The sequence below is a fragment of the Lycium ferocissimum genome, chromosome 7 (assembly GCF_029784015.1).
Source record: "Lycium ferocissimum isolate CSIRO_LF1 chromosome 7, AGI_CSIRO_Lferr_CH_V1, whole genome shotgun sequence".
Lineage (NCBI taxonomy): Eukaryota > Viridiplantae > Streptophyta > Magnoliopsida > Solanales > Solanaceae > Lycium > Lycium ferocissimum.
Genome location: NC_081348.1, coordinates 20,544,072 through 20,558,672, shown reverse-complemented (window position 1 = coordinate 20,558,672; position 14,601 = coordinate 20,544,072). Strand labels below are relative to the sequence as shown.

The 14,601-nt window shown below is 34.7% G+C and overlaps 1 protein-coding gene and 1 long non-coding RNA gene across 2 annotated transcripts; one reads left to right on the top strand and one right to left on the bottom strand.

The window, feature by feature from the left end:
* Positions 1-232: 232 nt before the first annotated feature.
* On the top strand, positions 233-2,104 carry LOC132063707 (uncharacterized). The gene is made up of 2 exons (XR_009416440.1): positions 233-1,809; positions 1,883-2,104. It is a non-coding gene; the product is annotated as an uncharacterized LOC132063707 (long non-coding RNA).
* Positions 2,105-2,817: 713 nt separating this feature from the next.
* On the bottom strand, positions 2,818-6,794 carry LOC132063706 (uncharacterized). The gene is made up of 9 exons (XM_059456387.1): positions 6,374-6,794; positions 5,573-5,687; positions 4,949-4,985; positions 4,783-4,852; positions 4,605-4,709; positions 4,170-4,320; positions 3,812-3,894; positions 3,284-3,377; positions 2,818-3,194 (listed from the first exon to the last, which is right to left on the bottom strand). Exons 1-9 carry the CDS (start codon positions 6,402-6,404, stop codon positions 3,110-3,112), a joined length of 771 nt encoding a protein of 256 aa, XP_059312370.1. The 5' UTR covers positions 6,405-6,794; the 3' UTR covers positions 2,818-3,109.
* Between the last annotated feature and the right edge of the window lie 7,807 nt (positions 6,795-14,601).

Below are 14,601 nucleotides of genomic sequence, written 5' to 3'. Positions count from 1 at the left end.
CAAAACCCCCACGCCGATCTAAGAAAGGAAAGATATATCCTAAATCCCCCGTAGCCCCCCGTTTATAAATGTTCACAACACATCGATAAACAAGATTCTACTAGACACGGTCTCAGGACACTCCGAGGATTAACCGCTCGATAGCCACTTTTGTCACGACCCAACGCCATGGGCCGTGACTAGTGCCCGGCTGGGCACTAGTCACGGCCCATGGCGTTGGCCGTGATGATACCCAATTCTAGATGTTAGGTGGCCATCTTTCGCCCTCTAATGTGATCTGTGCAATTATCTTTTTTAACGTTAATTCACATCATTGCGATAAATCGGGGTCATTTGGGTCAATATTTTCTGAGCTGTGGGATATCAGCTACCATTTACTATCGTAGTAAACTCAGGAAATGATTAATGGTTTGTTCATAAGGTCAGATGCTATTTTGGCGACCTCCCCTGATGGAGGTTTGAGTGTCAAGGCAGCTTTTTTCTTGTGACTAAATGCGGTTACAATTGATTATTTTTGCTCTTATGGTATGACATTGATTTAGCTGGCGGTGCCAACATTTACATAATCCTGGTGATGACTCTGTGGCTCTATAGCTATTTGAGTTATATGTAGGCTATATACTACATTTTTTCAGCTCTAACATGACCCTTTATTTTGTATATGGTGAGTGCATCTTAAAGAGCATCAAGTGAGGACCATAGAACTTTACAAGTAGTTTATCTCTTTTCTAAAGGAAAATCATCTTGATTACACCAAAAAATTCTTGTACATCTATTTTTAAGCTATGTGTTGCCTCTTGTCACCTTTTCAGAGCCCCTTCTATTTCTTTCTTTCCGTAGCATCTATGGTATGCATAAAGAAGAAATGACCCAAAACTTGCCTCTTAAATAAATGGTGCACATGTTCTTGATTCTTTTTCTCTGTTTTTATTTTCTTTGGCATGTTTAAAATGGCTGCAATATAGTTCATGCATGAAAAGGAATTATCCTTTGAATTGGGACACTGATATTTCGGCAGAGAAGCTTCTAGTTTCTGCTTCTATCCAGCTTGTTGGCGTTTTGCCTACCACCATAGTTCAGACTTCTTACTGAATCACATTTTTCGTCTTCAAAGAACCTGGACTAGGATTGCTGATATTGAACTCTCAAATTGTTTGTTTCTGTAGTTTTTCCTTGGTAACTAAATGCATAGACAAAACCACATTAACTGGTATATGTATTTCTTGAAGGGACTTATGATAATCAGCTGTAGGCATCAGTTCTCTGCTTCTAACTTGTTCTAACTGCTCTTAGTTGGTCATACCAATGCATGAGTTTCTGGACTCAAATGTAAAATAGGAATATTTAGCCTCCATCTTGAGGTAATAAATCTGGTATTAGTAAAACTAGTCATTTCCCAGAGTATCGTTTATGCACTGATGTACCCAAAAAAAAAAAAATCTGATGTCCATCTCCTCTTCCTAACCTTTGGGACATTAATACATTGTGAGATCTGTATTCAATCCAAAGTTGTTACACTGAGAAAAATAAGTTTTCCAAGTAATTGTTACATTTCACCTGGTCCATGTGCTGGTGGGAGGTAGTAGGTACCTGCTGGGATTAGTCAAGGTGCGTGCAAGGTTGTCCAGACACTGCTGTTATAAAAATACTAACTTTAGTTGTTACTCTTCATAATGTGCAACTGATCTATATGTTTGCTCGAGGACTCATGGTCTCTGTATATATTTCAGCCACTGGCCCACATTTCCACAAATATTTATCAAGGGGGAGTTCATCGGCGGATCAGATATCATCCTCAATATGCACCAGGTAATTTATTGTTTATGTGAATCTAGTTCAATTGGTTAAGTGTGAAACGTTCATCAATTCTTTTTTCATGCAGAGCGGTGAACTCAAGGAAAAGCTGAAAACTATTGTGGCCAACGAGGGGAAATCAGAATGAGATAATGTCACTGCAGAATGTAGAATTGTTCTGCCTGTGTGTCGAACTATTGTAATATTTCTAGCATTGAGTTTGTAATCTTTAGGCTTGCGAGCTGTAATAAAAGTGACACTTGATTCCATATTCCATATTTTAGTGGAAACGATCAAATAATATTCTTCATACTTTTGTCTCCACTTGATTAAACTGATAAAATTCAATGTCTTTTGCTCAAAATTAGTAGTATTTCTTGTATCTGTAAGTTGCATGTGAGATACACCATCGACATATGCACGTCAACTGACAATACAGCAGTCACTCGGGGAAGGTGATTTTTCTAGGGTAGCCGTATCTTAGCAAGAGAAATCAACCGGCGTGAAAAGAAAGTTTGAGCCATCAAATTTCTAAATGAACATCTGCACTATTATGTCTTAACAGGAAAACTCTGGCCAACCCAGAGAAAGTTGGAGTTTACACCAAACTTTTCAAACGCAGTAGAAATGGATGAAATTGCTTTAGGTGATCAAAGAGAGTGGCCATTTTGGAAATTTTTAGCTAGTTGGAAAATGGATGATGCTTTTAGTTAAACGTCTAAACGTTGCCCTTCTTGTTCAAGTAGTTCAAGATTGAAAGGGCGTAGTGAAAAACGGGAAAGATATCTTTCAAAGATATGCTACCCGTAAACGCAGTTCTCTTCTATGGCAATACTAGATTGGTGAGACAAGAGATGGTTCATACCATCCATACATAGTGTTTTGATCTAAGATTTCAATTCTTCGGTATTTCAGTAGTAACATATTCTTCCATGGAACTTAAGGTCCACAATATGAAAGAAACAAGCACGCGCGCGTGTGTGGTTGGGGTGGGCGGGAGGGGGAGGGAGAGAGAAACAGAGATACACAATAGGCACAATATCCATTAATATTGATACAACATGATACAATAACTACCAAAATTCTGAGTAGAATTGAAGAGAACAAAATGTCCAGGTGGTGTCTACAAGTGATGAAAAACACATCCAAAACTTTATTTTCGAGTCAAAACTGGAAGACTGAGGTCCTAGAATTCACCAAAGGCATAATTAACTACATAGAACTGTCAAGTGTATACTCCCATATTATTGCTTCATCATGCATTTGTCATCACTCCTGAATTACTTATACAACATGAAACTCTTGAGTGAATTTATCATCGGCAACCCTCAAGGCCGAGCCTTCCACTTAACCAACTACACACCTCATCCATTTCTCTTGGCACTGTGTAATGACCAAGCCTGCAGAATAAGATGGTCGTTTTAGAAAACACTTCCTTAAGCCACGAAAACTACAATTTTGCAAAGTAAAAACGGAATATGAGGGATACCCATCGTATTTTTTGAATGCAAGATTCCTGAATCCAGCTGAGTTTAAGACAAGGGTAGACCTCTCTCCATATTTGTAAGGAACAACCTCATCGCCTGTAAATTACAAAACAAAAAGGTAAAAGTGGTTATGCAAATTACATGTTACTAATAGTCTAGAACTTGAATTACAGGCTGAAAACAATGAGAGCCCTCCTTTGAACAAGGTCAAGACTGCCTTAGTTCATAAGAGTTCAAGGAGCACATAGTTGATATTCTATGAAAATAAGCCTAATTCCACTATTCAACAAAGACAATTTTCTGCTCTAAACACTCTTATATAATGGCAATCTAGCAGCTGTCTCCATAACTACTGTTTCTGTTCCTTGTGGTTGCGGAGTAATAAAAGACCCGAGGTAAAGTTAGGGAACTTGTATATCAGATCAGAAGTATGGACCTTCGAGGACTCAGAGAGACGTACTATGGCACTGTATAAGCTAAAAATAGTAACTAAAAGGTTTTATACAAGTATTTGCAAGTAAAGTACATACACATTCCATGACAGAGTAGAATGGGCAAAGACGATGCACGTCTTGCAGCCTCCAGTGATCCTTCAATTTTGTTCCGCACGTTCCTGCACAATTCCAGTTGTTAACTCCTATGTAAATTTGTTGTTTAAGAAGAAAAAACACAAAAATAACTATATAAGCACTCTTTACTTTTTATCGTACCTCCCTTTTTTAGAGCGCTTGAATAATAGAAGCTTTAGACGGTTAAGAAGCTAATTTTAAGACTATATATAATTTATCCAAAATCTATTGCAGCTAGTAATTCATATCATTCCTCAGGTGAAAGAGAATAAAGAGATGTTATAAGACTAATAGTTTGAGGTATGATAGGAAATCAAACCTTGAACCTGGAAGCCACCCACTTAGACCTATGATAGCCCTTAAGTTGACTGGGTAAGTGTTTCCATTTCCATATTTTCCTTGTGCAAAGCAAGTTGCTGAGTAGAGCGCAGTCGCTGCACCCATGCTGAAGCCTCCAATACCAAGTTTAACTGTACCATACAGTTTAAATTGCTAATCAGATCGTGAATAAAATAAACCTAACAAAACAAATTTTTAACAAAAAAATCATTCAACTAAGCATCAATCTCAATCTTGTTGGGGTTAGTCCCCATACTGGTTCCACTCTATCCGGCAATCTAAGAAATTTACGCGACTAGTTAAGCATTCACAGTAGTAAATAAGAACATCAGATTATATACGGATTTTGGCATAACAAATACACAGGAGATACCAGTATTTTTAGGTCTACATTGAAAAATTATCTAGAACTTACCATCGGCAGGTTCAGTTGACAATAAGTTTGCAATATGTGCAACTGAAGAATCTAAGCCTTCAAAATCATCAGGGCCATCATCAGAAAGTTCTCCCACGTCAAACCCTGAAATAACATAAGGTGGCATTTAGTGACAGTTACTAAAGTTAACATGTGACACGTTTGGTTTCATTCTTACATGCAGTGCAAGGAAATCCACCAAGTATAGCTACGGGACGAGTTGGGGCCGTCGGACATATCCATTTGATCTGCAAAGGTTATATAGTTTCACAAACAATGATTTAGGATAAAGAAGAATATATCTAGGTTAAAAATTTAAGGAGTTATCTAAGCTCATTGCTTACATTAGGAAGGGGTAGGCTTTCCAAAAGTTGGGACCAACTGCATAAAGAAGCGAAACAATCAGCAAATCCATTATAGCAAACAAATTCTAAAAGTGAGATTGGGTGCCTCTGCTTTTTCCCACCAATAGAGTTAATCTAAGAATCTTAAAAGTGTGAGCTAACAAAAACATTTAACAATGACCGACTTCTTAATTGGACACGTCAGTAATTGACATTCTCTAAACCAGTATTTTCTTCTCCGGGTTTAACAGAATAACACCTTTCCCTTGTAGATTCTTGTAATTGATACAGGGAACTCCATACTAAGAGAACAGTTTACAAAAATCTAATATGAAGGATGAGAAAAGCTCAAAAGTTTTCATGAATAGCTCAGGGTATAGTATGTGTATATTCTCCTTCACCAATTTTTGGCATAAAATAAATGTCTCCAAAGGTTTGAATGAAATAGCAATTGCAGAAAACACTTAAACATCTGATCATAGGTGGCTTATCCTGGTGACTTCATACAATTGCTTTTGTGTCAAATTACAGAAAGAGAAGCAGTCATAGCTAAGCACAACAAAGTAACAATCTTTTTGATATTTTAACCATAAAATGCTGGCTTAAAAGGAAAGTAGATTTTACCTGGAGCCATTATCACCAAGGCCATGCAACCAAACTATTGTAGCTTGGTGTTTTCCCTTGGGCCTCACTACATATGTCCTCCCAAACTCGAATGTGCTCCTAGAAGTTCTACTTCCTGTAATGTTGTTTGACTAAGTTATTAGTTCACTATCAAATGCTTGAAGAAACAAAGATGTTTAGCACACAGATTATAGCTATTGCAATGTCAAAGTGGCTTTACTCATTCTGTTGCCATAAGGACATAAAACATAAGCTACAATAACAATAACAAGCCAAACTTCTAAAGTCGGCTTATTTTGAAAAGTGCTTTTTTAAAAAGCACTTTTGGTGAGAAACAGTTTGTGTTTGGCTAATTAATTGAAAAAACAATTTTGAGCAGCAATTAATGTCCGGCCAAAGTTTTTAAAAAATGTTTGTAAGTGTATTTCTCAAAAGTACTTTTGGGGGAAGCTACTTTTTTCAACTTCTCAAAAACAGTTTCTGCTCTACTCAAAAGCACTTTTCCTTCTAGATTGGCCAAATACCTCAACTTTGAAAAAAGACATTTCTTTTTTGAAAAAAAAAAAAAAAAAGGTTATCTTTGGCCTCGAAGTAGTTTGGCCAAACAGGCTAATGTTTCAATCCCAAGCAAAGTTGGGGTCGACTATATTGACTATATGAACCATGTCGCTCCATTTAAGCCCATCTCAGTCTGATATTATATAACATCAATAAGCTAATTAAAGCATTTCAAAAGGAGAGGATAACAACCCTCAATGCTAAACTAGGTGGGTATCAAAAAGCAAAAAGAATGCAACTAACCAGAGCCAGTTGAAGGGTTTAAGTAACTCATATCTCTCTCTTCAGTGATGAAATGGAACGTCAGTAGTACTGTCTGAAAGACCAGCTTCTACACAAGTGAACTGAGAAATGGTACTGAAATGCAATGAAGACAAGCCAACCAGTAGTCCCTATTTATACCCAAAAAAAGAGTAGGCCCAAAATAGAATAAGGCATGTGAATATGCAGAAAACAAAAAATAAAGACTTAAGTATGTGTGAACCAGCTGCACATTGTGTGCCTAACACAACCTATTAACTGATAAAGAAATATAAAGGGCATCCATGAAAAGGAAAAAGCAGGCAATCTTTTGAAACAGAGAATCAAAGCAGAGCACAAAAATTCATCCGTCCATTTTAATTTCCAATTAAGCTCAGAGAGAGAGAGCTTGTAGAGTTACAGAGAGAATCTATACCTGTTGGGCAGGGCAATAAATAAAGCTAAGAATATTACTGAAAACAAGAAGGAATAATACCAATTTGGTATAAAAAAAGAAAAAAGAAAAAATCTGTCAATCATTTATTTATGTATTGTTTGATGATTGATGGATACCCATTAACTTTTTATTTTTAAAAAGTGGAAGTTCAATCGTCCAATTTATCATCATTGTGATATTGTTATGCCTCCCAACAATGTTCAATCAAGCACTTGAGGAAGTGAGCACAAATTTCACATTGCTATTTTCACCAGCTATACATACGTATAATATATGCCACTTGTCCAGTTATTTTCATTGTGCAGTGGCAAAGGTTGTTTAAAAATTGTTTGAACTCTTACGTTCCAATATTGGAATCCTTAGTGTTGGAATTTCTGAATTCATCATTGATATATATTACACGTGTGTGCAAGCAAACACACACATTTTACTCGTAATAGTGAAAGAATAATTAAAATAATAATTCTTCCGTTCTAACTTAGGTAAAGAATATTTGACTGAACATGAAATTTAATAAAAAAGTAAGATGCAAAGATAGTCTAAAAATTGTGTCTAACTTTTCCACTATAATTTTTGAATCCTCGTGTTGGATTTTTTGGATTCGTTATTATATATATTACACGCGCGCGCAAGCACACACGCACATTTTAGTTGTAATACTGAAAGAATAATTAAAATAATAATTCTTTCGTCCCAACTTATGTAGCACTATTAAGAAGAAAGTAAGACGTTTGAAACTTAAGGTTTAAAATAAGTTTTAGATATTTATAGAATTATAAATAGTTTAATTAAAGATGAAATGTGAATTTTAAAGTTAAATTTTTAAATATAAAAATGGGATAGTATGACTTTTTAAGATTTAAATAGCAATAATAATGTCAAATTTTCTGGGACGTTCAGAAAAAGGTACCATGTGATGTAAATTCGGCTGTACAGATAAAGGTATAGATATTGTCACCAACCTGGAAATCTTTGGGACACCATTTGGAAAAAGTAAATGAGCTTTTTATCTTCAAAATTGGTTCTCTCTCTAGCTTTTCTGAATTTGCCACCTATAAATTAGTGGCTCAAAGTTCTTTTCTTGAAGTCCAAAGTCTAAAAGTTCATCATGAGCTTCTTTGTTCGTTTTATACTGAAAAGGGACTCCACAACCACAAAAGTTGCATGACCGAACGCTCATGTGTCTTCACTCTCCCTCTACAACACTTGAGTTAAATTTGAAACCCAAAAATACTCACTCCGTAAAGATTATTTTAGTTTAAGGAAAAGGGTCAAAAATACCCCTACTTTGGAAAAAGTTCAAAATATCACTCCGAACTTATTTTAGGCCAAAATATCCTCCCATCCTTAAGTTTTCAAATATACCCCTATCTTGATGGAAATTATCTCCCAAAATAACCTCAAATCATTTTCTAAACCAAAATCATTTAAACCCAACCCAACTAAATAATAACCCATAAGATCCTTTATTCCCCCAATTCCCTCAAACTTCAAACCTACGTATTGGGAATAAGGGGATCTTATGGGTATTATTTAGTTGGCCTCAAAAATGATGGAATGGATTTAGAAAATGATTTTGGGTTATTTTTAATAATTTCACAAGATAGGGTATATTTGAAAACTTTAAGGAAGGGGTATTTTTGATCCAAAATAAGTTCGGAGGATATTTTTAGCCCTTTTTTCAAAGTAGAGGGGTATTTTTGACCCTTTTCCCTTAGTTTAACTTAGCACGAAATTTATGAAATAAAAGAAGACTTTTGAAATGTGTGGTCTAAAATAAGCTTTTTAAATATTTGTGTGGTTGTAAATCATCTCATAAAGTTAAATTATTTTGAAGTGTAGAAATGAGTCAATCTTTTTGGGATAAACTAATAAGGAAAGTAAGATAATTTTTTTTAGACGGAGGAGTAATTGATGTTAAAGTCGAAGCAACATTTGTGAAAGTTCAAGTTATACATGCAGAATAAAATTCGTAACAGAATTTGCAAGTAAAAGTTAAATTATTTAAAAAAAATCTCGCAAAACACTTAAATATTTCATGATCAAGCGGGCCTAAAACTTGACGAAATAGAACACAACGGGAATTTTGCATTGCGGTAGAGCATAAATTATTGTGAAGACTAATGTTCACTTATTTTATATGAGTCAATTAACTTCGATTAGACCATACCATCGCAAAAAGGAGCACGCCCCTGATTGCACTGTTGATTGACACATGTACAGTAAGTGGCGGACTCAGAATTTAATGGTGTTAGGTGCTCACTTTAAAATCAATAAAAAAAAAATATTTCTTTGTCTAGGGTTTGAACTCCGCTCCTCCTTGGCCTTGGCTTAGCCTTAAGCCTACCGCCTTTTAACCAAAGCATCAAGATCTTTTATTGTTTCTAATTATTACCAAAATTTTAATATTTTCTATATGTCTACATAAAGTATCCGCCTGGGTTAATGTGGTGCTCGAGCACCAAAACCTAATACATGGGTCCGCCTGATGAGTGAACTTATTCAAGTAGAAATATCATCCTAAAAGCGAGGCAAGCAAGGAATAAGCTGAGACTTATGATTCGAATACCAAATCAGAGATTACTAGAAGTCAAGCAAAGCTACTTTTAACGAGGACATTAAAGCTGTTTTAACAGATAAACACGAAGTTCATTTTGTGAAAGACGATGCCACAAAATCGGAAAGAGTTTTTGTATACACAGCACTAACAATGTGCATCTTTTTAAATGTTAAAAAGAACTAATACACATTCCATCATATAAATCAATTTAATTACGTGAAATTTTATTACAGGATGAGATATTTTTTTAAAAAGGATATTTTATTACAAGGATGAAATTTTAGTGCAGGGCCCTGTAGAAGACGGATTCCTCGGCCCATTACGCGCCGCTTCGTCTTGTCCCCCTGTGGCCCTGGGCCCATTCTTTTATGTGTGCATGATGGAATCGTGGACTTAAGTTAGGGCAATCCTTACTTTAAGGTGGACGAGCAAAAATAATTGAATAAAACACAAAAGTTATAGCCTCCTAAATAGTGGTAGAGACATCATTCTACTGTTGAGTATGTTGATATAAAGTAGTTGAAAATATTGGGCAGTTTTATATAAGTTATGAGGTCTTTAGGAGAAAATCGTGCGAGCTTAACCTAAAGCAAACAGTATCACCGTTTCAACTTAACTCAACAATTGGTATTAGAGTCGATAAATCGGCGAGACGAGGGTGAGAATGGCGTAGTGATGATGTGAAGGTCGCTTTACTATCTTTACCATATCAAAAGTAACTTGGAGATACACGCGCACAAGAAAGCTAGCTCGAGGCTTCAACAAACATGAATGCTCGGTCAAGTGGGTGACACATAGTGAAATTTCAATTGATCCGTCGATCGTGGTAATAGGCCATGTTATGCTTGGTTCGAGGGCTAGGCTTGTTGATCGTGGTATAGTGATATTTTTAATTGTACGAGGCCTTTTGAAAAAAACACGTACTAGCTTAATTAAAAAATGAAATAACGATACACTATATTAAAAGTGTCTTTCTGTGATATGTCTTAGCAATATCCTTACATCCTAAAAACATAAGAACATATCGACATGATGACAATAATTTTGAAAAGTACATATTTAGATGAATTTGAATGACTAACCCAATTAAATAGAGCATGATTGAAGTTGTTGACTTAAAACAAGAGAATTATCATTCAGATGTTGAACCTATGCTTGGACAATATTTAAGAAAAGCATCAAGAATCTTTTCAGGGGAAAAAAAAGGGAAGCAAATGCTGAGTAACCCTTTTCGCCCTGTTTGAAGCTTATACCAAGGTTCTAAATGTAACTAAAAATTCAACATGATAGGGGTGTCAAAGTTGACGCAAACCCGCTCAACCCGCCCGATTGGCTCAAATTTTTACTGGTTTGGTCAGTAATATTTCTGTACGGGTCAATTTGGGTTGAAACCCAAGCTGACCCATCTTTTAAACATGTCAACTTGAGCTACCTAACTGTTTAATAAATCAACCCGTGAAGAGCTGCTAAATCTTCTAGTTTAAAATTTGAGCTCATGTATTCATCATCTGTGTCCTTTTTCCACCTTTTCTCTATCTCTATCTAGTAATCTATGAGTATATATTAGTCATATGAGTTTTACTTCCAAATGTCATACGGTAATTCAGTTTTAAAAAGTAATACTGAGAGTTAATTAACCAGCTATGTTTAAGACATTTGTAAAGAGATTAATTTAATGATATGTAATCATTTAATACTAATTGACCAGAAAGCCAAAATATTTCAATTGATATTTCGTAATTTGGCCACATGATTACTCGAATCAAAACGTTGTTAATAAGTAGCTTCATAATTTGGTCATTTTATAAGGACGCAAATGTTTGGGTTATGTTGGGCGGGTTAAGTTATGACCCATTATTTTACACATATCGATCCAACCCATATTGACCCAAATAAAGTTTGGGCGGGTTGGGTTATAACCCGTTCATTGACTTGACTAGTTTTGACCCGCCTAATTTTGACCCAATCGCCTGTTTGCCACCTCTATGGGCATATTGGGCGAATGTAAACTCGATAGGTGTTAAAGGACCTTCTATTATACGTTTGTTACACCTCTAGAAAAATGACTAGACAGTTCGATCTTACTTTTGTATTTTCTGTTATGTTATATACGATGTTTAAAGAAAAACTTTTTTTTTTTGAACATTAAAGATAGTTACATTATATTAATACGGATAAGAACTTTTAATACATACCAAAAGTACCCCTTTAAATTTGTAATTTTAAACACAGTATAATATGATTTTCTTTGAACAGATTAAGAGTGATTGTCATGGAATAGAGGCAGTATGTATTTTTATCAAACCATCAACATTGAGTTATCGTCATGAATGCATTGTGGAGCTAGGGGTAAGAATTGGTTCGGATACCTTCGTTAAACTACACTATATATATATATATATATATAATATTATTTTTATATTTATATAGTAGATGTTGATTTTTTCGGCTTTCTAGTGTTAGTTCTTTATATTTTAAATCCCCTTAATAAAAATGCATTTTTTCTTAGGTCTAATTTTTTATATTTTGAATCCTTTTAATGAAAATATTAGCTCCGCCAACATAATGGATGTATTTGTCAGCTTGTCCAAGTGATCTTGATGGATGTATTTGTCAGGTTGTCCAAGTGATCTCAAAAAGATTTCAGTTTCCGGACATAACAATTATTCCGTTGAAAAGAAGTCTTTCTTGGATAGTAATTATAATGTAATCTTTTGAATGTCAACTCCATTACCCCATTTAAAACGAATACGAATAGTGTATCATTCATGTTACAGGAGTATAATTAAATAGGAAAATAATCATATCTCTTGATACTCAAGAATCAAGATCAGGTTTTGGTGGGGGATTAATTTTTAACTCAACGACAAGATATGCTGTTGCCACTAGTTTATGGCTAGCACCTCTTTAATTTGTCCAGATTTAACCAAAAAAGCTGTTTAATAGTTGTAAAAAAATTAAAGTTGTTGATGATAGAATTAGTTTAAGGAAAAACTGGCCTCAATGAAGATAAGTGCTTTTTCAACTTCTAAATGATGGCTGTCCCTTTTTCGTCTTTGTTTTCTTGCATATTTTGTTGTACATGGTTGCAATTTTCCTGTGAGACCTTTATTCCTATGCCATTTGGAACGGTTGTAACTAAAAGACTGGAATCTGATTATGCTTTTGGACTCTTAATTTTTATATGCTGTTAGTGTAACTGTTAAATCATCCAAAAGGTAATTACAAGTCTGTTTATAATAAATGGGAAGTAACTTGAAAAGTATGACAAGTAAACTGTTGCATTAATAGTGTAAAATGGGTTCATCATACCATTGAGTGTGTTTGGTATGGAGGAAAATATCTTTTGGAAAATGCTTTCTACTTTTTCTATATTTGGTTGATAAATTTTTTGAAAAATCTTTTCTCTAGGAAAATAAATTCCTTAAAAATAAGAAAACGACTTTTCTAGTTCCACATTAATTATATACTCCTCACCCTCCAACACATCTCACCCCCACAGCCATTATCCCCATCCCTACCTCCACCACACCCTTACCCCCACTACCATCCCCTATAAGTTTGCCTGTATTATATACAATAGCTATTGGGATAGTATTTTTTGCTTAATTACTTACCAAACAACAGATAATAATTAAGTAAGTAACCCACTTATTTTCCGGAAAAACATTTTCTTTCATACCAAACACCCCCTATGCCTTTTTTGAAGAGAAAAGAATAACAAAAAGGGAAAAACAGAGAAGGTTGGCAGGATAATATTATTCCATGACCTAACCCCTCTTCCCGTTAAATTTGCTTACTTGTTGGCAAAGTGAGTAGATCAATGCATGAATTATCCCCTTTAATTCTTGATGACTCTACCAATGCACGAATCTTCCCTTTCTCAAGCAAAGGCTTTGGGCTACAATTTTTTCGGTCCTATTTTTTGTGAATAGTATATCCTATTGTTAATTTTCTTTATAAAAGATTTAATATTTTTAGGCATAAAAAACAAGAAATTATTAAAAAGAAAGGAAAGAGAACTATTTAGCCATGTGATTGATAAGCTTTATTGTCATGATTATTTAACTTTTGCATCTCAACATACGTATGAAATACTTTTTTAAGCTTAAGGCCTCTTAATAAAGTTTCATTTAGCCTACCAACTTTATTGAGCCGCCTTGTAATCACTCTGTCTCTAGCACTGCATGAATCATTCCCATCTGGTTCTTGGTGACTATCAACGCATGAATCCTCCCTTTCTAATTGTTGATGACCCTACGTACGTCGAGTGCTGAGAGCTTACAATGAAGCACCAAACTTGATTTGTATTTGTTTTCCTTTATTTACAGTAGGAAGCAATAAAGAGAGACTATTTTAAGGCCCACTTTGGCTTGATAGGAAGAAAAAGAAAAAAAAAAAAAGAGAGAGAGAGAGAGAAGAATTATGGTCTTCCACAAGCAGAAGTGGAGCTAAACGGAGGAAAGGAGATTCAATTGAATTTTCTATGGTATAAATAGGCTAAAAATGAATTTTATTTATTATTATATATAAACGATTGAATCTCTTTGATATAAAGGGAACTTTCTTTGGCGAAGTGGCAAATGAAATTCAGAAATTATTTTATATCAAAAGTACAAATTTAATTTATAATATTTTACCTAATATTTTTCAGTATTTTTTTGTAAATATTGGCTCCGCCACTATCTACGAGAGAAATTGCAATAAGAGTCACCATAGAGTGTCAAACGACCAAGTTAGTTAAAAATCAAGGCATGTTAATTTAGATGGGTTCAAGCCAACAAATGTCATCACTCAACCTGTTTACAATTTGTTTAAGACGATGTATGAATCAAAATAGGTGGAGAAGCGCATCATGATCTAACTAGAATAATTCAAGTTTAAACGAGTTACATTTTTATGAGCAAATATGACACCCCAAAGGTATCAAACATGTAGCTCCCTGAGAAATTTGAGTGGATTAAATAAGATTGAGCAACATGATCTAAAATGTTTAAAGTTTACTTAGATCAAAATAGATTGAATAACATGTTAGAATCCAATCCGTCCTTAAATTTCAACGGGCGGAAATAACTTGCTCGTGATAAAAATAGATTAAATAACACGTCAGAAATCAATCCGTCCTTAAATTTTGCAAGTGGAAATACACTTGTTGAAGGGTATATTGTCAAGGATCGCAAATGTAAGCGTCTTAGAATTAGATGCATGCTTTAA